Genomic DNA, 27,018 nt, shown 5'->3' on the forward strand with positions numbered 1-27,018 from the left:
TAACATATTAGAGATATAACCGCATCGTCAGGTTTTTTTATAACATTTAAAATGCTAGAGTCTCAAAATTAAATTGTAAAGATGACGAGATACATGTATATTGGCGAAGTAAATGTGTAAACGTAAAATTATCAATCTATTATCTTACAATTTTTAAAAAAGATAATTAGAAAAGAGGTCATTCCTAGCACTCTCTCTAATATTTATCTTTATATTGCAGTAACTGCCTCTTTAATATATAGTTCACAAATGTCGGGAAGGATTGGAACCTAGTTTCTTGCAATGGAGGAAGATAATGGTTTCTATGGTTTGTGCGAAACAGTATTCTGGGTAAGTTCCTAAAGCTTTCCCAAGATCCTTTTATTCTTATATCACTCATTTCAGTATTATATATGTTATTTTGGCCCTTAAACCGATTTTAATATTTATAAGTACTTATTAGGTTTTATTTCAAATTTGAAATGTCTCCGATTTTAGCCTCCTTAATAAGTTCCAATATCGATGAGATTATTTAACGATAAATTAACCAAGAGCTAAATAAGAGAACAGACAACAACTACCGTTGAAAAAAAATCGAAGAAGTAGAAGAGATCAAATATTATTGGGAGATCTTGAGTAATATTGATCTCCAAAATGGCCATCTCGACCTTTAAGATGATTTCGTAAATTTGCACACGCTTGGTCTATTAAAATGATATTGGAGACGAAGCTAGTCTCAGCCAACGCAATAATGGAGGATGTAGCTAATCACACGAAGTTGGTATTAATGGAATGAGTTTAATCATATATTAATATTAATATTTCAGAGATTATTTGAATACGCTTAGTATTTGCATTAAGTAATAATTTATTCTGCAAATTTTTAAGTGAGTAGCACCCTAGCAGGGAATTTAATATATCCGTAATTACAGTCTGAAGCACTGTTTCGACCCCTTTTTGAGCGTATATCTGATATCTCAGACCAATATTTGGTTATACTTTGTATCTGGATGGAAAATAACAGACAGAGCTTTAGCCAATAGGAACAATAACGCTAAAGTCAGAAAACAAGACGTACGACGGTCAGTATACACACAATCCTTCTAATGTGTTAAGTTTTTTTTAGCTATTCACAGCAACCTGCAACACCGGTATCACAACCAAAATATATCCACGGTCACACATATATACATATTTACACTTACTTGTTACTTCTAGTCATACTTTGAAAGCATCGAAGATTCATTCGATCAGTGTCACTCTTATTTTTTTACTTCTGATCACACTTATTTGTTACTACTAGTCAGCCGTTGAGTGTCACACTTATTTCTTCTGGTTATACGACAAAGACTAGTTCGATCAGTGTCATACTTAATTATTACTTCTGGTCATACGTTGAAAGAGCGGCGCTCTCTGAACGGCCTTGAAAAACGCTAGAGGGAAACGGGCGCGTAGAACTCTATAAACACGCGGATTTACCATGTTGGAAATTGCGGGGGTACGTATTCGCTGCCCAAAAAACCTTACTTAGAATTAAAATTAAGGAACGTATTTGCAACTCTAGGTTATATGTAAACCACAGCTATTCAAAAATAAAACTTTCATGAAAATCGGACTTAAATTAAGGAACTGTACGTAGATTTTTAGGCGAAAATATAAAACCACGAAAATTGGGGTCCCGTAAATTACACTGAGAACTATGCTTAAATTTATTATATCCTTGGTGAGACTAATACATACAAATCCTTAGGATTGTGTGTAAAAAGTACGGCAACGTTTTGCCCGAAGAAAGGCTCGGCGCCCGGCTAAAACAAAATGGCAGCGAGCTGCGAGTTACGTTTAAATTAGGAACGAGTATCACTCATTATCTAATTATTAATGAATAATCATGGTTATTACTATTTTATGAGAAATTCTGCTTTTTTTATTGAGTCATTTATATACAGTTCATAACATATAATTACTTCATTTGCGATCCAATAAGTTGGATATGAATCATATCCTAAATCTCGCCTCAATGGTAACACTCGGCCACGGGCAGCGGTGCGACTGCTGAGCCTGTACTCGGCGGGGATGCCCCTATTGAGTCTATTCGTTTACCGGCGGTGAGAGCCTAAGTTGAAAACCACTGTTTTAGTTTATGATATTTATAGGAGTATGTTAAAGAATATTGGTATTTCAAACGGGGATAAAGGAATGAATGTTTTCATTTGATTTCGACTTGACGAAAATTTGGCGAAATGTTAATTAAAAAAATATTTTGAATATTATTCAGCTTTGAGAGTGAGATCCTCAAAATTTCTGGCCCTGAAGTTTTAAATTTTTAACCCTTTTAGGTAATTCTTGTTTTTCAATTAAATATATAAAGAAACAAATTTAACCATTGGAAATTCCCATCTTAGATGAACTAATTGACGAAGTCAGAATTTCATCAAGACGGTTGACAGCTTATGTAAAGGTTCAAAGTGGTAAAAAAAAACTGAAATTTTGATTCAGTCAAAACTCGTACAAGGAGAAGGGTAGGAAATGGAATCCCCCCCCTTGTCAACGCAACTGCCTGACAGAACAAAGGGGGGAACGAGCCATTCGCTTAATCGAAAGTCAAGAGTGCGATCAAATGATGGTTAATAGGTCAAAGGTCATGGAATACGATTCACATGGAATAGGAATGTCCTAAAAATTCCAGCATTCTACTATTAGTAATTTTTAACAATGTTACGGTTATCGATAAAATTGGATAAAGAAGTACAGCCAAGAATGAAATCGGGTTACCGAAAATACTAACTTTAACAGCATCCTCTGATTTTATAATTCCCTGAAAATATTATCGACCAACACGAGCTCTTTTCTCGCCGAAAGCGGGAAACATTTTCACGAGAAAAGGCCGAAAGGCATCGTCTTTCTTCCTGCAATTACGCTGAAAATAGGGTACTGCCAACCCATTTTCTGTTAACCTATTACCATTCTTCGAATAATATATACTTTGGGAAAAATATGATATAGTAATGTATCTCATTCTTCACCCAACCAAAGGGTCATAAGTATATAACGTTTTTAAGGCAAATAAATAAATGTACTATAAAAATTGTACTTCTGCAATGAACAGAAAACAAAAGCCAAGGCATTTTGAAAAACACCGCACGCCACCGCCGTCTCGGCTATTTTAAGCCTTTGATTTAAATTGTGGCTCCTCAACACTGCGAATAAAAGTTTAATTACGAAACATATATTACATTAACAGTAAATTTTTTTTTCAATTTTGCGTTGAAAAATATTCTTATTCAAATTATTATATAAGTATTTAATTAATAATAATGAAATATATTTTATGCACTGAAGCAGAGACTGCGTTTTAAAGGAAATTACCTATATTGGTACTACAGCATAAGGAACTAAAAGAAATACGTATGATAATCCCTTTGCTGCTGACGCAATTTTAGTAATACCCGTTACCTTTTAAATCAGTTCTCCGTAAGCCAATTCCTGTTTAAAATTGAAACGCGTTTAAAGCTAAAATTAAAGTTTATGTGGTAAATGCTGATGAACTATTGAATCTAAAGTTGTTTTCCAATTTGAAGTCTGAACGATTTTTTTTTATTTTATCACCATCACAGTTTGTTAAATAAAACATGGTATTATACGGCTGCATATAGTTCGAACTGGACGGAAAAGTAACGCCAATTCATTTTTGCAGGATTCAAATTTGACTTGGTATACTTCTAATCCGGACTTCACGCCATGTTTCCAACGCACAGTTATGGTTTGGGTTCCTTGCGCTTTTCTGTGGATTTTCCTTCTCCCGGAAATTCAAACGTTCAGCCGATCGAAAAGAACTCATATTCCATGGACATTTCTGAATATTACTAAAATGGTAAGTGGTGTGTTTGTCTGAAGTGTGGTGGAACTGCTTTACAAGGTATTGATTTATATTTAGAAATTAACATCGTAATATTTAATTTAATTTGAGAGTAGTGAAGAGGACTCGCTAAAGTCTCTTTGAAATTTGAACCAAATTTGCATCCTCTTTTGCGCCATAAACCAGAGAGAATGCGATAATTATTTTCGGTAGCGAGATAAAATATTTTTGTTTTTAAGTTTACCGCGAATCTAAAAACAGGTTTGGTACTGCTTTCAACTGATCAGCTTTTCCATGAAAAAGACTGCCAAATTTTGTTTAATGCTTCAAGCTTTCAATATATTAAATATATTTCTTAGAGGTTTCCTACATTTTCAGCAATCTACATTTTATTGAACTTGTAATGACGCCTGCAGCCATGAAAGCGCAAATTGTTTGAAGGTGAATTGCAGTGTAGTCCTTAGGCCCTTTTTGGTGAGGCCATAGTTCGAATTTACCACCTCATATCAAACAAATTGACCAAGGTCCCCTCAAAATAATAACAGTATCCCTTCAAAAATATAGAATGCAATGAATTGAGACTTATTTACTTTCTTAATTAAAATCGTTTAGGAGAATAAGTTAATATAAACTTCCAAGCTTATAAAAATACATTTCTAAAACGTCTTCGCCAATCAATGGTAATTATGATTAGCCATACGTTATAATAAATAAAACAATAGAGAAAGGCCCGTTCGATTTAGTAAAAAAACCAGTTGGCAATCCAAAATATACCTCTCCTCCGAAGAGCTTGTAATTGGGCGTATTAACTACTGGACACGGCACTGAACGATATACCGCCATATACAGAGCATCATATTAAAAACGTAATCCCGGTCTTACGCCGACCGGTAGAATATTTTTTATTAAAATTAAAATAAATATTACAAATGTTATTGCCTTAAACATATTTCAAATATCAATAGAACAAAAACCAATCTTTGCACCAAAAAACGTTATTAATTTAACAAAGCAAACAAAATGAGAAATAGAAAATACAAAATTAACAAAAATTAGAACGTTCACGAAACGTCAATTTTATACGTGCGAGAAACTATTTTACAGACAAAAACCAACCCATGGTATTATAGGTCTTAAACAAATCAAAATTATACGGAAAACAAAGTTAAAGCGAAAACAAAAACTATAAGTGAAAGCACCAATAAAAACTGCTTGTGCTCACCACGACAACCCAAAGGAACCGGTAATAATCAATGCAAATAAAATAATCATAGACATGAATTATCCCTCACATTATCAACACTTTCGATAAACGAAATAAAACAAGAAACATTCAATAGAAAATATATATTAATAACCCAACAAAGCAACAAGTTAATTAAAATACTTAGTAATCAAGAAAAAGTCGATCCACATACCCACAGATATAAAAATTGTAAAAGCAGAAATAAGCAATAAAATATATATAATAATAACCCAATTAAACAACAAGGTAATACAAATACTCAGAAATCCAGAAAAAAAAATCCAAATACCCAAGGTAATAAAAATTGTAATAGAGAAAACCAGAACCACCTTACCATTCACAATTCCCGGCTTATAACGCGCACAAAAAACCCTTATCTGAATAGCGAAAGCTAAACGACAGCGCGTATTTCAATATAAATAAAACGAACGTATTGACATTAATGAAAATGTATCACACATTTAAAGCCGATAGGAAAACACGTAAAATTAATTACGAAGTTACGTGTGAGGTAAGCAAAACGAAAAGAGCGCGTTGTATACAACTTGAAATTGTTTAGGCTGAAAAGGAAAATTGTAATACCAATAGGAACATTTTTATTGAATTGACTAGCTGAGGAAGGACCGCGGTCCGAAAGCTTCTAATTGTAAATAAAATGTTTTTAATTCCATGAAGTGTCAGTCTTTTATAAAACTTTTTATTACAAAATAACCATGGAACGTAATTTTAAAATTTATAATTATAATGAATGTCGTAAATTTATTGCAACTTTTAATAATTTTTTGTACAACATATTTATGATACAAAAATATATGGATCCCGAATGTTCCCTCTTGGATCACACCAATTAGTATCACAAATTTATGTCCCTTCTTGGTGGTTACCTATATATCCTCTTTTTCCACAGCAAAACTGAGCTTTTTCTTATAATATATGCTCCTTCTTCAGAACTATATAGTTGTAAAACAAAAAATAAATATTTCTGAAAATATTCAGGTTTTATGTAGGTCAATACAAACAAATTTTAAACATTTTTGTTAAGAAAAATTTATTAAATTATAAGCTTAAACTGCTGAAGTTTTTCATATAAATTCCTATAAAATAAGATGATTTCGGCTATTTCACTTAGAAAGATAGCATTAGACCCGTCCTTTTAGTGTTTATAGAATTATAGCAGAGAGTGTATAGTATAGAGAAACGTTTCTCTTTCAAAAAGCCATAATAATATTTCTGGCGGGAAAATGCCCATAGTAGAGGCTGGCGCCGCCGCTGCCGATAATTTTGAACGGACCGATCGCGCCGCCGCCGATTGTTCGAAAATCGGCGAACCCCGCCGCCGCCGCCGCCGCCGCCGCTGCCAATTTTTATCTTTATAATTTTTTTTTGGTATATTAAGCTTGGTTTTCATTTACGCGAAAATAACTACACTTGAACACGACGTCGAACGTCAAATTTTGGTTTTCGGATTTCGGTCGACGCAGAGTAATAGCATTTTCACTTAGCGTCAATAGATTCCAGCATTGATATCTTGGCTATAGAGAGAGTCACTAATATAACCAAGGCTTATCCACATTTTAATTATCTTTAAATTTAAATGTTGCTTGGTTTATCGATATATTTTCTAAAATAGCATTATAATAGTGAGTGGTGGACTGGGTCTAATATTTTTTGGTTGCTAGGAGACTAAGGGTCTCAGCTTTAACAACTATAACGCTACAATGTTTGCGGAGGCCCACTTCATGAACGGTCCATGGAATCCACGCCATCAGGCAGGTTACCTCTATGTCCAATCCGAGACTGATAATATTTTTTTACTTTAAATTCAATAAATGAAGCATTTGATATACTGAATTTTAGACGTCCAATACGTTTATAAAATCACATCATAATACCTTAAATTATATTTAAATGGAAAATAACATATCAAAATAGCAATATGTATGTTCACTGTGTGATGATAACCTTCGGCAGCAAAAATGATATTATTCGTAACTCGGATTTATTTCTGATTGGAAGGCTCAGTGCGTCAGTGGCGTAGCCAGAAATTCGTCAAAGGGGTCCAAGAATGTTAATATTAAGAGGGGTGTCGAGAAGGGGGTGTCAATTTAGTATAGTCGTTCTTCGGAAAAATTGAGATTTTTACCGTACTTTTTGATGCTGGACTTAATTTTAACTCTATGTAAAACTTTTTAAATTTTTATCTGATCTGGCTGTAGCTTTATAGTTATTTTTTGAACAGTGTTTCGTTACCTTTGTATATTAAATACTTATCAAACTTGCACTTTAGTGCTTTGAACATTGGTGATAGTTTGACACAATGGATAGTGATACAGAAAGGGCTATCAGGTTTACTTATCCGCCCCCGGTTAAAATCAAATGTCCGAAATGTGCAAAGGACTTTAAAACTCATATAAACTGGTATAATCATCTCAAAACTTATTCTATTGTTGTTGAACTTATAAAATATATATGTGCCATTTGTGAAAAAGCTTTTTGAAAAATTAATGCTGTAATTGGTCTTAGGAAAACCTGTTTTAATAAGGCAAGGCCCAACCTTGAATTAGAATTTGAAAATGAGAGTACTTTTAGTAGTGAAGCTGAGTTTGACCAATTCTTGAGTCGAGGTATTAACTCTAAAGTAAAAAACCCTGTGGGAACGGCTACCTATTATTATTGTACCTTGATTAAATCAGATAATATTCCATGTGGCTACAAATCCGGTCTGGTTAGCTCTTCATCAGGAGGGTATACATCCCCAGGCTTATAGGGATCAGTTAGACAATAATGCTGGGACAGTTAAAGAATGGGATATAGAACATGTTAAGTTATTAACTCGCCTAGAATGAAAACTACCCACTTCAATTGTAGATGTCGCACTAGCGTTGTCAAAGGTATATAGCCATCATAATTTAGAGGCGATCAGACAGAAGAGATTAACAACTGATTATCAAGTTTATATTTCTGGAATTAAGTCTAATACGCAGCAGCTTAATCTCTCCATCCCCATCGAAAGGGAGGAAAATATCCTAGGTGGACCTGAAGATAGAGTCGTTTCAGTACAACAAGAACTAACTTGCTAAACTTAAACCCGAAACCAGAAGGCCCAGTACTAGAAGTCGTAAATCATTAACTCCAGTCTCAGTTGCAAGTAAGCAAATTGATAGCAAAGATAGTTATGTCGGGGTGGAGAATACAGACATACCTTCGAATGGGCCAAATGATACTCTTGAGCTCTTGGCTGCAACTGAGAGGCGCTTAGCGATAACTAGAACTACTACTAACCCTCAAGAACCAGCCATAAGAATTAATGTGGCCGATTTTTCAGAAATATCTAACACTAGAACTGATGTTGTTCAGCAGACCAATCGTTTTGAAGGCACTGGTTTGACAATTCAGGACGTTAACAATGCATTACGAGAAGAAGTTTTAAGAGGCCTTCAGGCGGAGCAGGATAATAGAAATCGTCTTGCGGTTGCTGCATTTCGGGGAGCGCTCCAAGAGGTGACACGTGAGCCAGTCTTGGCGGTTGGCAGTGTTGATCCGTCGCTGAGGCAGAAAGAAGCAATTTTTATTTATCCTCGGATCCCTAATATTAGGGCCGATTGTATTATTTGCAATAAACTATTTATGGATCATCGCTCGTGGAAGCAGCATATGGTATTAAAGATTACGACCTGAGTTATCAATGCCGTAACTGTAATAAAATGCATAGTGGGATTAGTGGAGTTGCGAGTCATAGTTTTTGGTGACTTAAACCAACTAACTTACGAAACCAGTCTGCTAATACTCCAATTTTGGTCCCTATGGATAGTACTATCTCTTTGTCCATTCTTCAAACCAATAAATCAACTCCAAATACTGGCCCAGTTAATGGTACAAGACCTCAGGTTACTGATGATAGGGTCTGTAAAATATGTGGTAAAATGACTTTTACTAGTAGGGGCATGGCGACTCATATGCGAAGAATCCATCCTAAAGAATATTTTAGACAATCGTCGATATTGGTCTGACGCCGACAGACCGATACGGTGATTGTAGAGCATCCCCCCCCTAGGGAATAGTCCCCTTGAAGAGGTAATAAAGCAACTATTATAGAAGTCCTTTCCACACTTGTCGAGCTAAAGTCACAGAATTGTTTGTCGATCACTAGGACAAATGTAATGGATTAATATTACTAATTGTCATATTAATATTAATTCTGGCCGCCCCACAGTTAAACTAGAAAATGCATAACAAAACTTCTATGGGTGGTCCGAGATAACGCCTCCATCATAAAAATGTTGGCCCAAAGCAGTCCCCCAAAATTTAACAAATTTCTGGAAAAAAGTTATTTGATTACCTGTCTTATCATTTAGGTGACAAGGGCGTTCAAAGTCTTAAAAGCCATTTAAGAGAAACACGTTTATGATCACTAAAGCGATGAATATAACTTCAAAATGAGGTCCGTTACCAATAATATTTAAATTTTTGTAATAAGGAAATATGGGAGAGTGACGCAGCACCAAACGTTTTTAGCTTAAACCCCTAGTGGCGAAAATTCTTTCCCTGAAGAAGTACAGGGTTTTCGTTGGTGTAATTTGATACGTATTAGTGAATTAAGAATGTGGAGAAAAATTCACAGTCATACATAATTTCAATCAACAGTTACAACTAGATAAAGAGTTCGAAAAAGCCACTTTGGAGCATGTTAACAAGCGATTTATTCCGAGAGACGCTTGTAGATAACTATAATTGTTGGAACGTTTATTAGTACACGTTACAATTAGTCTATTTCATAATTGTTTTTTCCCTTCGCAACCTTTGTAGAAAATTGGGTTTTAAAATTTAGAAATTGATAATTAAATTCCTAGCCAAAATTTGGCTAGAAATAATTGTAGCAGAATAGTTCTACTGTTGCGCAAATTAGTGTTACCACTTGATTAAACTAATTTGCACACATAATTATACTAAAAACAATATGAACTTAATCTAATTGCTCCAGTTATCGCTAGAGTACATAAAAAAGATATAATAATCAGATAAATACCGAGGCTGATAACTCCCCGCAATCGATGTACAAACTTGTAGCTTTGACGGTAATAAAGGGATTACGAAACTGATTATAGAATTAGCATTGCCAGAGGCTGTACTCAATTTCACATGACTGTAATCGGTGTACATAATTTTAGGAAATAGTTAGCCCTTTGATTAATACTGATAACAGTTTAAAACCGTGTATTATATCAACGGTCAGCTCTATCATTGCCACCTGTATAATGAAATGACCCCAGTTAATAGGGTGGCCATGAATCTATCCAATTTGCTTTTAAAAATGCGTAGTAGTCGAGAGCATTGTGTCACCTATTAATGGCAAAGGAAGCTAAAATTAAAAATAGCTTAATGATAACGTCAGAGTGAGGTATTGTAATTAGACAACTTATACTTTATTTAATGGACTTTAAACTTAATTATGTATCCCGTGTAAAAACGAATGTTTTAAATTCATGTTATTTATGTTATTGACCAATTTACAAACGATTCAATGAACGCGAGGGGTACCAAATAGTACCGCCTTTTGATTTTGAGGCTAGCGACATCCTTTGGGAAAAAATGCTTCTTCACCTCGAGCCGCCACTTGCTTTCAAACCTTTCGAACAAAAAATAATATTAATCGATAAAGATTTTATTACGTTTATGATTATAATATTTAATTATTTTTATCTCCGTTTAATTTTTTAGGAATAGTCTTTCATTGAAAAGGTAAATACGTTCCAAAATATTGAAAGCTTTTAATGATAATAATAATCAGCTAAGCTAATACCCATTGCATCAAGCGACTTTTAAAGCCAATAATTCAGGTGGCTGGGTAACAATGGTCAGGAGGGTGGTGGCAAGCCCTTCCGAAAAAAGTAACTTTTTTCTTTCAGAGAACCTTATTTAACTTTAATTTCCATCTGTAAATTAGTTTCACCCAATTTATTAAACATTTCTTTTATTGCCGGTTAATACAATTTATAGCCAAATATGGCGGTTGTAGCCTACCTTTTCGATTATATTCTTTAAATTTTAAAAAGCCCAACTTTCTCCAAATGTTTCGAAGGGACACTTAAAAAATTATTTAATGTACTAATTGTAACGTTTACTAATAAACGTTGAAAAAATTGTAGTTATCTACAATCGTCTCTCGGAAAAAATCCCGTGTTAACATGGTCCAAAATGGCTATTTCCAACCCTTAAACTAGTTGTAACTATTGCTTGAATTAACGTATGACTGTGAATTTTTCCCCCACGTTCTAATTTCGTTAAGATCTATCGAATGACACCCACGAGAACCCTGTGATCCTTCAGGGAAAGTAACATCACCGCTAGGGGTCGCAGCTAAAAACCTTTGGTGCTGCATCACTCTCTACTATTTCCTTATTATAAAAATGTACCTATTATTTGAAATGGACCATTTTCGAATTTTTGTCTAAATTTGGGCTCTTTGAAACACTGTGCGTTCGCCTGAACAACTAGTAAACGTCAAAAAGAACAACTTCTTTTTTTTTGGAAATACACTTTTCTTTGAGATTATACGAAAAATACCACTTAGCACTCATTAGGTGGGCAAGAAGTTTATTCATGACAAAAAACCAAAATATATAATTGAAAAAGAATCGATACACGTTTTTCTAAAAAAAACTTCTTGGCATTCTCGTAATTTTATCTTTTTTAATGAAATTTAGATTGCAAATGTTGCACTTTTAGTCGTTAATGTGCTGAAAATAGCCTACGACGTTTACCAGAAACAACCTTTCCTGATACATAGTCTTCCTTCGTTAATCAAACTTTTGACAGAAGTAAGTTATTATTTTTGTTTTGAATAATTATAATTTTAAGTAAAATTCAATACAATTATGATTAAATAAAAGAACAATGGTTCATTGCAGCAGAATAAAAACACGTCGAAATAATTTTTCAAAATTTCCCATAATTTTTAAGTTCCTGGCATTTTACAGAAAATAATTAATAGTTATTTGAAGTTGGAATACAAAGTTATATATTTCCAAATGTGTTGCACTCCATCCAATTACAATGCATGCATTTGTTTAATTCGATCCAAACAAAATTTTAATCAAACTCGTGGTGTTGTCAATTTGGCAATATTTATTATTATTTGAAATAATATCAAATAATTGATAGATAGTTGGTTTTCATCATTGGGGAAAGATAATTTACCTTTGACCTTTCAAATTTTAAGTAAAATTGTCTTACTGTAGTTGGATTGTTTCTATGTTTGTCTTTTACCCTTAAGTTCTTACAGACGGTGTGTGAGATCAGAAAAATTCTTCAACGTGTTCAGCAATGTTCAATTATCTTGAATTGTATGACACTTATACTTTCTTTTCGTTTTAGGGCTTAGCATTTTCTCTAATGTTATCGGGGCGTGCGCGTGGCATTCGACGCTCAGGACTTCTGTTTGTATACTGGTGCCTCTCAACATTGACCGGAATAATTTCAATCAGATCAATCATTTCCTCAACGTTAAATGAGGTATGGCTACTTTCTTATTATTGATAAAACGTGACATTTTCATTATAATCATAGCAACATGAGTATAGCCGTAGCACCATTATACCGTCTTTGCAGAAAAACAAACCAAATATTATCTGGCTCACTTGTATCGTTAATATTAATAAAATAATTATTTTTCATCCAGCTGCTAAAATCGTTGATTTAATAAAGTACCAAAGCTAAAAAACATTTAAGAGAAAAATGAACTTAAATAACTCGATTTTTTCAACATAAGATTTTAACTTTTGATAAATACCACGAATAACTGCAACGGAATTTCAAATAAACAAAAAAGACAAAGAAATTGAAAACATCGACAAAATCCAAATTCCAATACTAGTCCAGTAACTCGTGAAAACAAACCAACCAAACTTCGGAAGAATGGTCTTATGTGAATTTATTGTTTAAGCAGTTGTTTCTGACCAATCGCAGTGCCAATATTTTTATTACGGCTTCAATATTTTTTTTGCCATAAAGTTGTGGAAGAAAATGTATGAAACTAAAGATTTCACAATCGAATAGTCCTATAGAAACTCCCATTTCAGTTGCCATTCTTCTTCAAATTGTCTTATCCTTTTTAATAAACTCTAAAAAACGTTCTTGAATGCCCTCTGGTGGCTGAATGTCTAGTTGATTTTCAGAGGGAAACAGGTTATAATGTATTATATATTATATTATATTATATTATATTATATGTTGTATTATATTATAATTTTTATTTTATATATTATTTTTACATTGACTTATTTACAATGGCGAAAAATAAAAGTAAAGCTGGGCAAGAAAGTGAACAAAGGCATAAAATTTCTGTGGTAGAGAAATAGAAGCTCTTGATCTCTTGTAGCAGCACTAACGGCAAGATTAGGGTTAATTAACAGGGAAATGGGGATAGGGAGAAAATCAAACACCAACGAAGGCGTAACGAAAGCTTGGGGTGAAATTCCTAAGGAAATTTCAGCGGTCAGAATGGTTGTGATAAGAACAGGCCCTCAATTAAGAACCAAATGGCCCAACTTCAAAAGTGTAGTGAAGAAGAAGGCGCAAGACATTATTAGGTCTATCAAAACGGCTGAGGTGGTCCAGTCACTTAAATGAGCTGACACCACTTGCGGTTAGGGTCGTAAAACTAATTGGCGAAACTGTATTTCTGGGTATAGCAGGTGCTGGCAATCGCATGGATACTACAGCAATGGATAAAAAGGTACATCGAACTGTTCTTCATATACTCAAAATATAAAATGTGCATTGTTAAATATACATGACATATATACAATTATACAAATATTATACAATTAACAAAACCGCGTACCCTCTGCAATCACCAACAGTTTTCACACACCACCAGCCAGAACAAGTGGTGTTTTTATTGGTGTGTCAAGTGTGGAGCGTGTGACGGTACTTATATGAGTACTCCACCGAGCGTGAGTGGTAGTGCTTACCTTAATTTGGCTTAAAATAGAAATGGTAAATTATTTATAGAAAAATAGGGTACCATTATTTAATTGAAATTTAATTTAGCTTCCCATATTGATGACAACGCAAGGGAAAAAATCAAAGATTGACAATGCAAGATATTTTCAATGAAATGAGTAAATTAAGTAACACTTGGCTTAGACATAATACTTACTAGCAGATATAGCTCAATTACATTTTTTAAATAGACTCAAGGGCTGAAATCCAATTTCCAGATCCGATCCGCCTTGGCAACGGTAAAAAAAATTCAGGCATTATTGTTAACTTTGCTTCTTTCGTAGATTCCCTTAAAAACCAATTTTCTCGAGAAACTTATTGACATAAATTTTCATAAAAGTAATAATTTGGTGATAAAAGAAGCCATTAAAAACATCATACATTACGTGTGTCCTCCGAACCTATTGCTATTAGCAGTACCGAAACATTAGACAACGCTGCCCTGTCCGAAGTAAATCATCAAGAACGTCTGATTGGGATTTTTAATTATTCTAAACGAAATGGTAGCCCAAAGAGAACAAAATGCGCAATTTTCTCTCGCCTCTTCGAGTCATTTGGACAATACCAATAAATTTTTTGTGGCCATACACAACTTTCTTGTTCTGGCTGAAAAGGTCAATGCAATATTATTTCAGTGATCTTCCCTTCAACGAATAATTATTAATCCTGAAACATAAGAATATTTACCAGCAGTATGTCTACTCTTTTAAAATAAATTTCATGACTATTTCTTATAACTTTTCCGTAGCTTTCAGATGTAAAAACTTCCTACAACAGTAAAACAATTTCTTTAATAGTGTCAGCTGACCAAAGTTTTTTATTATTTTCCAACAGAACTGTCTAAATCTTCCTGCTTGTTTTTCACTTAATCAGTTTGGCTGGAGATTTTATTTTTATATTTTTCAAAAGTGGTTATAGGTAGTCTTTTGGTAATGTTTTGCCCATTAAAGCAATTTGGGGTACATTAACCATTTCTTTAAGTATATTTGGGAGTTTTTATAATTCGCTATCAGGTCAAAAGATAGGTGTCCCCTTCTTTGGTTTGAAGGATAGCTAATTTTTTTATATTTTAGGAATTGAAATATCTTTTATAATAAAGGATCAAATGTAAAAAAAATCAAGGTGTAATACAATAAAATTATTCAACTCGACTTGAGAATTCTCTTTCGATAATAATTCGCCGTCTTTCCAAAACAGTACATGTTTATGATAATGAGGATATGCAATTAGATTACTTTATAAAACAATTGATCCAAAAGTGACATTTCAAATATATAAAATCGAAAAGATAGTTTTTTCATTGTTCTTCTCATCGTTTTTTTAAGGTAATAATCAATTTATCATTCTAATGGAATTTATACCTGCAGAAACCAATGGGGCGCCCTTAAATTCAGGCCTTGGCCAATCCAATTTGTTGCACATAAAACGTGGTTTCGGGTAAATGCTAGATTGATATTACTTAAAATCTTTTTTATTGGTTCACTCACGATTTCTTATTTTCACCGATATTGTTTACACCTTGATTCATCACGTTAGCTCGAAAAAATTCCGCCGCCATTTTCCCAAAAAAAATTCATTTTTGTTTCTAAACATTTACGTGGAAACAGCTCACGTAGACAATACAAGACTTTTCGTCTCGTTGAAATGTCTCCGGCGTTTTCGAAAAAGTATCGTTATTCAACGAGACACGCCCCCTTTCTCGCAATTTAGCGATACTTTTTCGTCTCTAAGCCGTTGTAGTTCCTTAGGTATAAGCTTAGCTGCTTAGGATTACTGATATTATTATAACCTCATTCACAAATACTGAAACAGGCCTTTTATACTTTTACGTTTTTGGGTACACTTCATTAATCTTTAAATATTGCTTAATCTGATATTTCCCAAAAATAGGGGTTTTAAATATTTGTAAAGAAATAACTAACTTTAAAAGAGCAAGAAGAAACATTATCGTTTTAAAATTTCTATAGAATTTATTTCATTAAAATAAATTAATTTTTTTATTTATTATGTGTATCTCCATGTAAATTACAGTCTAAACTAATATTGAATTTTGTAAATTTTTAGGGCCATATAGAAAATGTTATTACATTTTCATTATCTATTGCCGAATTTTCTTCAGAAGCGTTGCTATGTTTTATGTCTTCATTGTTAGATGCAAAACCTCAATACGAAAAACCGCCAAACACCGACTTTTCCCCTGATGAGGTACGTTATAATTATCTTCGTAATAGATTTATGTTATGTGGGTTGCCATTTACCAATTCCTGCCTTCGTATTATTCCAAATAAGTATAACAATTGTTGCGTTTCTTTTATTGAAAATCTCTACGAGCTGTCATTTAGACTTTGTGGGCTATAGTCACAATGTAATTTGATGCCCCATTAGACATCTGTCTTATTTATGTAAGCGTTAACAGAAACTTTATTGATCATTAAATATTTACTTATGGTAATAATATACTCATCATCTATCCCATTTATGTAAATTGAATAAAATTAATTTTTTAAGTTAGCCCTAGTTGGTGTAACAAAAATACATTTTGGTAAATCTTTAGTAGAAAAAATTCAATGATTATATTTTGAAATAAGTTTGAAGAACACACGCTTATTGATTCTCACATAAGCTGTATAAAGATGCGCACATTTAAATTTTATATGTGATCTTAGCTTCTGTTTTATTTCTCAGCAAAGAAACATCATGCATCTGAAGTTTTTTTGGCCCCCTTGTACCAAAACGTCTACATTTCAAAAATGGAAGATGTAGTTTTCTCTATTTTGATTTGTTTGCCTATCTTCTTCATAGCAGATTAATGTTGAATTTATGTTCTGGCCACAATTTCTCGCTCTCACCCAAGATAACATAGGTTCCTTTTTCCATTTCGGAGCTAGTTATATTTTTTTTGTTGAAAAGAAAGCTTAAAGCAAGCCGTGCGATGTGGGCCAAGCCTCCAGTGTCCAAAATCGCTACAAAGAATCCTCTTGAGCGATTTTATAAACTTCGGATACACATTAGTTTCCGTAAATAACGCCTTTAATTGGACAAACAGTTGCTTCAAACAAACCTTCGTGATAGCACTATTTAAGGTTTTAATTCTAAGTAAATTAGTGTTGTATTGTTTCTGTTTATAAATTTAACACGGTCATAAATATGGTTCATTTATTTGGAACAGACGGAATCCCCCGAAGAGCACGCTTCATTCATTTCACAGTTGTCTTTTTCATGGTTGAACAGGTAAATGTACCGTTTTTGAGTTAGTAGAGACCAAGTAGGCTTTCTTGTACTAACAGCCGGCTTAAACCTACTCTTAGAAGCTTGAGATGACCACTGGAAGTGATAATTTAAATAAAGTTCTATACACTCCGAAAAGCAAGAGAAAAAGATATTATAAGCAGGGTGAAATTTAAAATTCATCGCTAGTGTTGGATTCCAAGTTGTTGTATAAAATGTCATATCTTTAGGTAGAATCTCGATTCTTAATAAGAATTGATTACTTAATTGTATTTCTTAACTTGGTTATGATTAAATCTAAATAGCAAATACAAGAAGTTACCATTAATTCCTACCATAAAATAATTAATTCGGTGAAATTCATGAAATACGTTTTTATCGCAAATCAATCGAAATTTTAAATTTTGATATAAAAAGAGTTATTGCCCTATGAGAAACCCTTGATCAGTAAATTATTATTTTCCATTTAGGTTAATAAATATCGGATATAGAAGAGAAATTAAAAGCTCCGACATTCCCAAATTGCCACGAAATCTAATCGTTAAGAACACAAATTTTCAACTGGAGAAATATATATCCCATCATTCGCTAATTTCCAAAGACACAAAAAAGTAAGAGCAACTTATAACATTTTCCAATTTTTTTCTGCGGAAAAGTATTGCTTGTTTTACTACATTTATGCACATCTTAGATTAATACTTTTTGGACGTAACGGTTAGCATTGATAATAGACAATTCTATAAGAGTAACAAAAATCTAGTTTTACGACGTAATTAACTTTAATTTTTCATGTTTAATCATGAAACAGAAGTTTGCAATGTTAAAATTCCTCGTGGATATACAATTTAGACATTTTTCCGATTTTTAATCCGAAGATACAGCAAGGTGATCTTGTTTGTTTCTAATGATCCGACATAAAAGCGAAATAACCTACTGATTTCCATTTCCCGAAATTAATTTAAAATTTTAATTTTAATTAAAAAATAATTAAATTATTTGAGACAGGTGTCACTAAACATAGTCATGCTGGAGTTTGTAATTCCACAAAAAGATTTTGAAATAATAAACGAATGACACGTTTGTAAAATGTTTTTTTTCGCGTAAAAGTACCATAGATCTCCCCATTTCTCTAGCACATCTTTTCTTGGAACTTCATTTATTACAGACTAAAAGGGAAAAAAGACGTTCTCGCCTGTTGCTTACAAAGAATCTCTTTGTGCCTTGGATGTTCAGCATTGACATCAAGCATTTTTACAAACGCTCTTTTATTGAATACGTTTGTTTTTGAATACTGATACTTGTTTCAACTTCCTTGACGGAAGTGGTTGAGGAATTCAACAAATTAGGCGTTCAGCTTTTGCATGCATATGAAGGTCATAAAATAGATGAATTTAGTTAATATTTTGCCTTGAAACTAGACAGTTAGAAAAGCAGGTTAAAAATTAACCTTGGGTAAACTAAACCTAGTTTAACACAGTTTAATATGATTTACCATCCAATTGAAATTCCAAATGAAAAAGTTTAAAAATAGCAAAAAAGTAGTTCATTCGCTGACGCCATGTCTATTCCTGAGTATATGTCTAGTCTGATCTAATCGCTGTTGCAATCAGATTACTGTGACACACCTAAATGGAAATAAAACAATTTCACAACTTCTGAATGTTATTTCTATGGAACTTAGAATAATTTAATTATGTTAACGCGTTTAGTATTAAGGTAACTGATCACAGTCAAATGCATATAAACATTGAAACGTAATAATACATTTTAAAAGCTGCAGTTGCAACAGGAACGAGGCTTTTATCATAGCTGGAAAGGAGACTCGCAACAGCGTAGAAGCACTAGTTCCCCAGGGCTAGCCCTGCCCAACACCAACAACTGCTTCAAAATCTCAGCGTGCTTAATAGAGTAGAAGTTTACATGGAATAGCAACGTTTGACTGATAAGGTTTTTTATATTAACAGTGCAGATGAAAGAGAGGAATTTAAAAAGAACACATCAATTTTCAAAATAGAAAGCGCTCTATTGAAGGCGTTTGGGCCATCGTTGATATTTACAGCTTTTGTACAAATGGGCGCTGACATTCTTTCTTTGATCTTACCATTAATTATCAAGTAGGTTTTGGTTTTAATAAATTGCATTTGATTTTATTATATAAGTGTACTAACATTATACAGGATGGAAAAAATTCTCGAAAAAATCAAACCAACACTTAAACGAAAATTACTTCCTTTTTTAATGTTAGGTTTCTTGAAAAGGCCGTTCAAATAGCAATATACTAATATATTCGAAAAAAAATTATAAACCATTCCTAATTTTAAAATAAATTATTTTCGAGTCGGAAATTGAGAACTAGGGTAGCGCCATTTTTTAAAGCGGTCGTAGCTTTAGGCCTGCTGACGGATGGACGTTATGTCGACGCTATCTCATAGGCTAAGAGTGAGACTCGTGAGAGCGGAATATTGTTTTTTGTAGAAATTGATTTACATGAGAATTAGGTGATGGAATAGCGGGGGTCACTTGACCTCCACTAGTTGCGTCAGATAATCCTTTTTTATTTCGCAGTCGGCTCTATGAGCAGACGAACCTTCAAATGTAAACAGCCAGATACATGTACGATACTTGTTGGAAATGAACGGCGCTCGAGTAATACTTTGTTGGCGTACAGTTTGAAGCATTCTAGAAGCTATTCTGGCCACGGTGGTTAGAATTATGTCCTTCAAGTCTTCTTAATGTATCAGTTCCGTTTCGTAAACCACGCCCTTCACATAGCCCCGTAGGAGCACATCGAGTGTGGTAAGATCAGGAGACCTTGGCTGGAGACAGGGCTGTGAACGAAGGACTAGTCATATCATCGCGAATGAAGCCGGAGAGAAGGATGTTCTTGCACGTTTTCACTCAAATCCTCACTCTAGATGTTGATCGGTTAAAGGAGAGTTGGAAGTAAGCCATTCAACTATTTTGACCAATTTACATCGGAACCAATACCACCCATGCCATACCCACCTCCTTCAAGCATTAAACGATAAAGATTCCCTTAGACTGCAAGACTTCTGTCGTAACGTAGTCATCTTACTGTAAACGATCCCTCCATCAAATTAGATGGAAAGCCTATATTTAACCACTGCCAGTTTTAATTATTCTATCGGGTCCCTAAAGGCGTCACGCAGAAAGTTCGGGTTAATTTGTTCCTTGATGTTCCAATCAAAGGAAAAATGTACAATCATTCGGTTTTTAATAATTCCAACCAAATGGTTTGTCTTTCATCTAATTTGATGGTAATTATGTCTTAACCAATGGGAATTATGCTGGGACAACTAATGTTAATAATTACGGTTTACAGTACCATCCCTTTGAAATGAAGCCTCGTCATAAAAAGTACCTGGCTCAAGAATAAGGGATCGTTTTCAATTTAATGACGTATGTTACGACATACATGTAAGTCTTGCGGTATCAGTAAATCTTCATCGTTTAATGCTTGATTGAGGTGGATGTGGTAGGGGTGGTATTAACGCCGATGTAAATTGGTAAGAATAGTCGAATGTCTTAAATCCAACTTTTCAGCAAACAATCTACCGCTAGAGTGAGGATTTGCGTGAAAACGTGCTAGAACATCCACTTCCTCGGCTTACTTCCCGACGATACGTTCACAGTCCTGTGCAACGAAACTACCCCCAGCAGTACGTTGTTTCTTATACCACTGCACGCCTTGTGTCTGAGAACCCTTTAGCATAAAGCACTCCCGCTTGTAGTCAATGTTCGTGAATTTCTCAACCAACAATATCCTAAGCGCTGGATCGGTAGAGGCCAACCAATCTTACCGCACTCGATGTGATCCTACGCGGCTATGTGAAGGGCGTGGTTTACGAAACGGAACTGATACATTAAGATGAGTTGAAGGACAGAATTCGAACCACCGTGGCCAGAATAGCTTCTAGAATGCTACAAACTGTCCACCAAGATATGGAAAGTCGTCTTGAACAGTGTCGACACGAAGATGATAGACACATCGAGCCTTCACGCTGATGTTTCCTCTAACCTAAGGTGTTTTATTTATCAAAAGCCTATGTTCCGAGCCGCACATTTTTGTAACATTTAAGCGTTTTATCCTTATTAAAACTTTAGTCTTATCACTAATTACTCAATAACCAATTAGGAAATACTTAATAACTATTAGTGAAATCTAAAAGGGTCTTGCTTATTTCTAATTTTACATCCAATTACATACGTCTGTAGTTTCGTATACCGATATATTCAGTCAGCATTTTTAAGATACACAATTCGGAGATTTTTAGTAAAATTCAGTGTTGGTCTGATCTTTTCTACCTTGTATGTTTCAGAATTTCAATACATGTAACTTTTATTGATTTAACGCAATGACGTTTCTTCAAAGTATATATTCCAAAGTCAAAAGCCCCTACATAATAATCAACATGTAACTATTTCATTACAAATTGCATTGAACTGAAAGTTGGATTTTAAGTTAGTTCAATTATTTTATTTTTGAAGGCCAATATCAAGTTTTAACATTTATAAAAAAAGTAAATTAAAATTGGAGAATAATTGAAAGGGTTTGTGAGAATTCTTGAGCTAATTTGAGAAACACTTACAGGAATACCTATTCAATACCCAAAACTTGAATTTTGACCATAGAAAATATTTTGTGATTATATCAATAATTGACTACAAAACCTTTTGTGAACCTAGCATCATCAATGAACTAGTTTGAATGAAATTTATAATATTATCACACTTTCAAATGAAAAAATATATAATTACGTACATTGGTCGTGGGGACAGTATACCATAAACCAAAAATGGGATCAAATTTACCTGACATTTATTAAATTAACAAATAGTTAGCAAAATAAGAGGGATTTGTTCTGTTGCATTCGGTTTTCCTTAGTGACGTAAGAAATTGAAAAAATACGGTAATAAAGTTCTTTTAAACACTGCTTTCCAGTAGTTTAAAGGGCCTAAAGCGAATTTGGTTTTGGATATTTTAAGTTTATCTTATTTTTCGATAGCCAAATTGAAAATATTGAATAATTACCTAAAAGGGACAGAAGAAAACCGAAGAGGCTGCATACGGAGCGAAAGAGCCACGATTTAAGAAACTCTTACTTAAACATTTTAGGGCCCGGTATAGAGACGTTTTTAAGTATCGCAAAATAGCGATTCCTCGCTAAATTAACAGAAAGGGGGCGTGTTTTCGGAATATCACGAACTTGGCGTCAAATCGGTGTTCAGAGTCATCTCGATCGCAAAAATAACACGAAAGCGTTCTGTTTATTTTACCGAAAAGATAGCGAAAGCAATAGCGGATTGTGGTACGCATAGAGCTCAGGAAATAAATTGAGAAGTTAACGCTTTTTACCTACTTAAATAAGATAAATAATTCAACACGATAGGTCAGAATCCTTTAAATTATTAAATTTTGAGTTTCTAGCTCATTATCGCTTTCCGAAAAAGGTTTTTGTCAAATTATTGTCAGAGCCAAGGCCTAACCACAATCATGATTTACGGAACACTAAAATAAGCCAGCCACTCTTAGCAACTTTACAGGTAAGAATAAATTATAATAGGGAATCTTATACATTACTACTTTGGGTGTATTCTAAGCCTTGGTTTATTTATAGATCCTAATTTGCTGGTAGTGTAGTAGGATGTGCCACCTTCATCAAGGGTTTTCAATGTACAGGTAGAAAGGGGGTCGGCACCGGTAATCCCCGCTTCCTTCCCCCTTCCGGCAGGTGGCGCGGGGGGTCGACATTTTCCTCCCCCTGTGGCCAAGGTCAGGGAACTTGGGGTCATTGACACGGGGGGTCGACATTGTGGGCGTGGCCACGGGTGTCAGGTTACTCCCGCCAGGTGGCGCGCGCGTGTACTTCGCGCTGATTGGCTGGCGTGGTGACCACGTGTTGACTACGCGGCGTGTGTACTGCGCGCTAATTGGCTGACTCGAAATTATTCAAAATGGCGCTGATTGGTTGGTGTTTTGGCGCGAAAAGGGGTCATTACTCCTTTTAAGGAATTCCCAAGCTCGCTCGGCTTTTCCATTGTTAAGGCGGTGACAGGTTTTGATTGATTACGAGCAGGTGTAGAAATAACTTAGCGGCGCAAATACCTTTAGTGACAATACCGAGAGAATCTCAAACACCTATTAATTATGTCATATTTCTCGAATTATTACGTCGAAAATTCACGTGATTTGGCCGCCATCTTTAATGTTTCATATTCAAACGGGTTCTGTAGGGTGGCCATCTTTGTTATTTTTAGGAAATTTACCATTTTTACGTCAATCTTTTAACGCTTTTAAACAAGTTGTTCCTAAAAGATTTTTTATATCGTTACGTACCTAGATGACTTGGACTTGGTTATCATTATGACATATGCATCATTTATTACCGTCACTTAACCTTTAAAAACGACGCGCGGGAAAGTTTGTGAAGTAATTAGGGAGTGGATATTTCAAGTTTTTTTAAACAAAGTCAATACGTTAATAACGCGGTAAAGATATTTGATAGGGGTTAATCAACAAGTGGTCTTAAAAAGGAAATATTAATCAGTTTTATAAGCTATGTTTTATTAACCGTTAGGACAAATTCTTAACTTAAGTTTTCACTCTTTTAACGGTTATTATGGAAAATTCACGTGATTTGGCCGCCATCTCTAATGTTTCATATTCAAACGGGTTCTGTAGGGTGGCCATCTTTGTTATTTTTAGGATATTTACCATATTTACATTGGGGTCATCTCACGTGATCATCTGATTAACGGTTATGGAAAGGGGTCTTCCATAAAGATTACATTATAACATTTGTCAATCATGCATTTTTTAGGTCGCTATCAAGTTTCAATATTTTGTTCGCGTATTGAATATACATAATAGTATTAAGAACTTTCTAATTTATATTGAATACATTGCCACTATACGAAATATTTACATAAATTAAACAAGGTCGGTTCGCGCTCATGAAATTTAAATAAACGTAATAAGTAATTACATTGGTATAATAACAAACAAAACATTTACTAATAAAAAAATTATTTATAAACTGAAAATGTTTTTGAAACAGCGATTTATAGTCGTCCTCTATTCATCCATATTATAAATATAACTATTAAAATATAACTTACCATTTTTAAATACAATACAAAAGTAAATTAATTAAAATTAAAAAAATGCAGCCGATACATTTAGGCGATCATACAAAATAGTAAGAAATCAATTTCATTACACGAAACATCATTAATTTGTTTGATTTATAATACATTTTTAACTGTCTGCTACGTTTTACATTCTATGATGTTAATATGTTAATTTTTGGGTTTTAGTTCTTTAACAATTAATCTAGTTTACATCTAAAAAAACCAACTTATACCGTCAATGTGTTGCTTATTTGAATAAAATTGATAATAAAACTTTTTTACAAAACTCAAAAATGAATAATACAATGTTTAAAATGTTTTAACGTACCTTTTTTAAAGGCCATGAATAATCCACTTTTTGTTATTGAGTCAATTAAAATTAAGTTAACTTGCAGGAATGTTTTAATAGCGCGAACTATCTCCCCAGCAAACACAAATCGTCCCCGGGACGTCCCAGCATGGTCCTTAGAGCCCAGCTTGGTCCCGTCCAAAATTCGTCCTGCGGGAGGAATAACGGACGTCCCATTTTAGTCTTCGTAGAACCAATTTCGTGACATCCGATATTCAGCCCAATCGACGTCGCATGGATCTCCACTATTCGTCCGAAATGTTTCGTCCATCAATGCTACCTAGAGGTGCGTTTATCAGCAATTAATTTTAATTTTTTTCACCTGTATTTGTATTTGAGCTGATAATGATTAATGATCCACAAAATATTAATTTTATTAAGAATATTATTATTTAAATTTACGAGTTTATTTAACGTGAATTAATGAAATTACGTGTTAAATCAAAACTACTTAATTATTTAATTAATTTTTTCTGTTCTTAATTTTTATATTTTTTTATATTATTATTTTCTTAATTTTTAATTCCATTATTTTCATTTGATGAATTATTTCTACAATCACAGCCAATTACTGCGAAAAAGCTGATCTAAGTTGGCCGCGCTAAAGTCCTTTTAAAATATCTGGTAGCCCAGTTTGTAGTTTCTTTTGTACGACGCCATTACTCGATAGTTTGGAATCGGTCACCATAAAGTACATAATGCGTTCTACACAAACGTTAAAGATTATAACATAGTAATCTCTAGTATTGCTGATAATATATCATAAGAGTAAGTATTTTATTAAAAAACTGTTTGATTTTTTTAATGATTTTAACTCGATTTTTTTAATGTGTCTTTTACAGAGGTAGGAAGAAAATATGTTTGATCAAAGTCTATACATTTTGGACCTGCACATGTTTCAATTTCACTTTTTAAGTTTATTATTCATTACTCTCACTGAAAGGTTCGCCTAAAGCTTTATTTCATTTTGTTATATTTTGTATATTGAATTTGGAATTCCAAAAGTAAGATTCGCGTTGAATTCTCCGAATGTTAGGGAAGTGTCGCTGTTTTTAAAGTTCATTTTGGACCTGTACATGTTTCAATTTAACTTTTTAAGTTTATTATTCATTACTTTCACTGAAAGGTTCGCCTAAAGCTTTATTTTATACTGTGATAATTTATATAGTTAAATTGTAATTCCAAAAGTAAGATTTGCATTGAATTCTCCGAATGTTAGGGAAGGTTCGTTGTTTTTAAAGTTCATTTTGGACCTGTACATGTTTCAATTTAACTTTTTAAGTTTATTATTCATTACTCTCACTGAAAGGTTCGCCTAATGCTTTATTTCATTTTTTTATATTTTGTATATTGAATTTGGAATTCCAAAAGTAAGATTTGCGTGTAATTCTCCGAATGTTAGGGAAGGTTCGTTGTTTTTAAAGTTCATTTTGGACCTGTACATGTTTCAATTTAACTTTTTAAGTTTATTATTCATTACTCTCACTGAACGGTTCGCCTAAAGCTTTATTTCATTTTGTTATATTTTGTATATTGAATTTGGAATTCCAAAAGTAAAAAAGTTTTATTATCAATTTTATTCAAATAAGCAACACATTGACGGTATAAGTTGGTTTTTTAGATGTAAACTAGATTAATTGTTAAAGAACTAAAACCCAAAAATTAACATATTAACATCATAGAATGTAAAACGTAGCAGACAGTTAAAAATGTATTATAAATCAAACAAGTTAATGATGTTTCGTGTAATGAAATTGATTTCTTACTATTTTGAATGATCGCCTAAATGTATCGGCTGCATTTTTTAAATTTTAATTAATTTACTTTTGTATTGTATTTAAAAATGGTAAGTTATATTTTAATAGTTATATTTATAATATGGATGAATAGAGGACGACTATAAATCGCTGTTTCAAAAACATTTTCAGTTTATAAATAATTTTTTTATTAGTAAATGTTTTGTTTGTTATTATACCAATGTAATTACTTATTACGTTTATTTAAATTTCATGAGCGCGAACCGACCTTGTTTAATTTATGTAAATATTTCGTATAGTGGCAATGTATTCAATATAAATTAGAAAGTTCTTAATACTATTATGTATATTCAATACGCGAACAAAATATTGAAACTTGATAGCGACCTAAAAAATGCATGATTGACAAATGCTATAATGTAATCTTTATGGAAGACCCCTTTCCATA

At 33.4% G+C, this 27,018-nt stretch overlaps 1 protein-coding gene across 2 annotated transcripts in view; it reads left to right on the plus strand.

Annotated features, from left to right (window-relative positions):
* The first annotated feature begins 248 nt into the window (after positions 1-248).
* The window catches only part of LOC149962208 (ATP-binding cassette sub-family C member 1-like), a 94,238-nt gene continuing 67,468 nt past the window's right edge, over positions 249-27,018 (plus strand). The window contains exons 1-8 of one of the 2 annotated variants that reach the window (XM_090179079.1): positions 249-330; positions 3,674-3,850; positions 11,786-11,899; positions 12,456-12,593; positions 16,149-16,289; positions 17,254-17,315; positions 17,783-17,923; positions 19,277-19,426. In XM_090179079.1, the coding sequence (XP_090035205.1) occupies positions 283-330; positions 3,674-3,850; positions 11,786-11,899; positions 12,456-12,593; positions 16,149-16,289; positions 17,254-17,315; positions 17,783-17,923; positions 19,277-19,426 (971 nt within the window). In that variant the 5' untranslated portion in view covers positions 249-282. Of the gene's footprint in view, positions 331-998; positions 1,062-3,673; positions 3,851-11,785; positions 11,900-12,455; positions 12,594-16,148; positions 16,290-17,253; positions 17,316-17,782; positions 17,924-19,276; positions 19,427-27,018 lie in introns of those variants that run through there. The other variant, XM_090179082.1, reaches the window with a different exon arrangement.

The sequence above is a fragment of the Leiobunum rupestre genome, chromosome 1, assembly GCF_980474605.1.
Source record: "Leiobunum rupestre chromosome 1, qqLeiRupe1.1.hap1, whole genome shotgun sequence".
Taxonomy (NCBI): domain Eukaryota; kingdom Metazoa; phylum Arthropoda; class Arachnida; order Opiliones; family Sclerosomatidae; genus Leiobunum; species Leiobunum rupestre.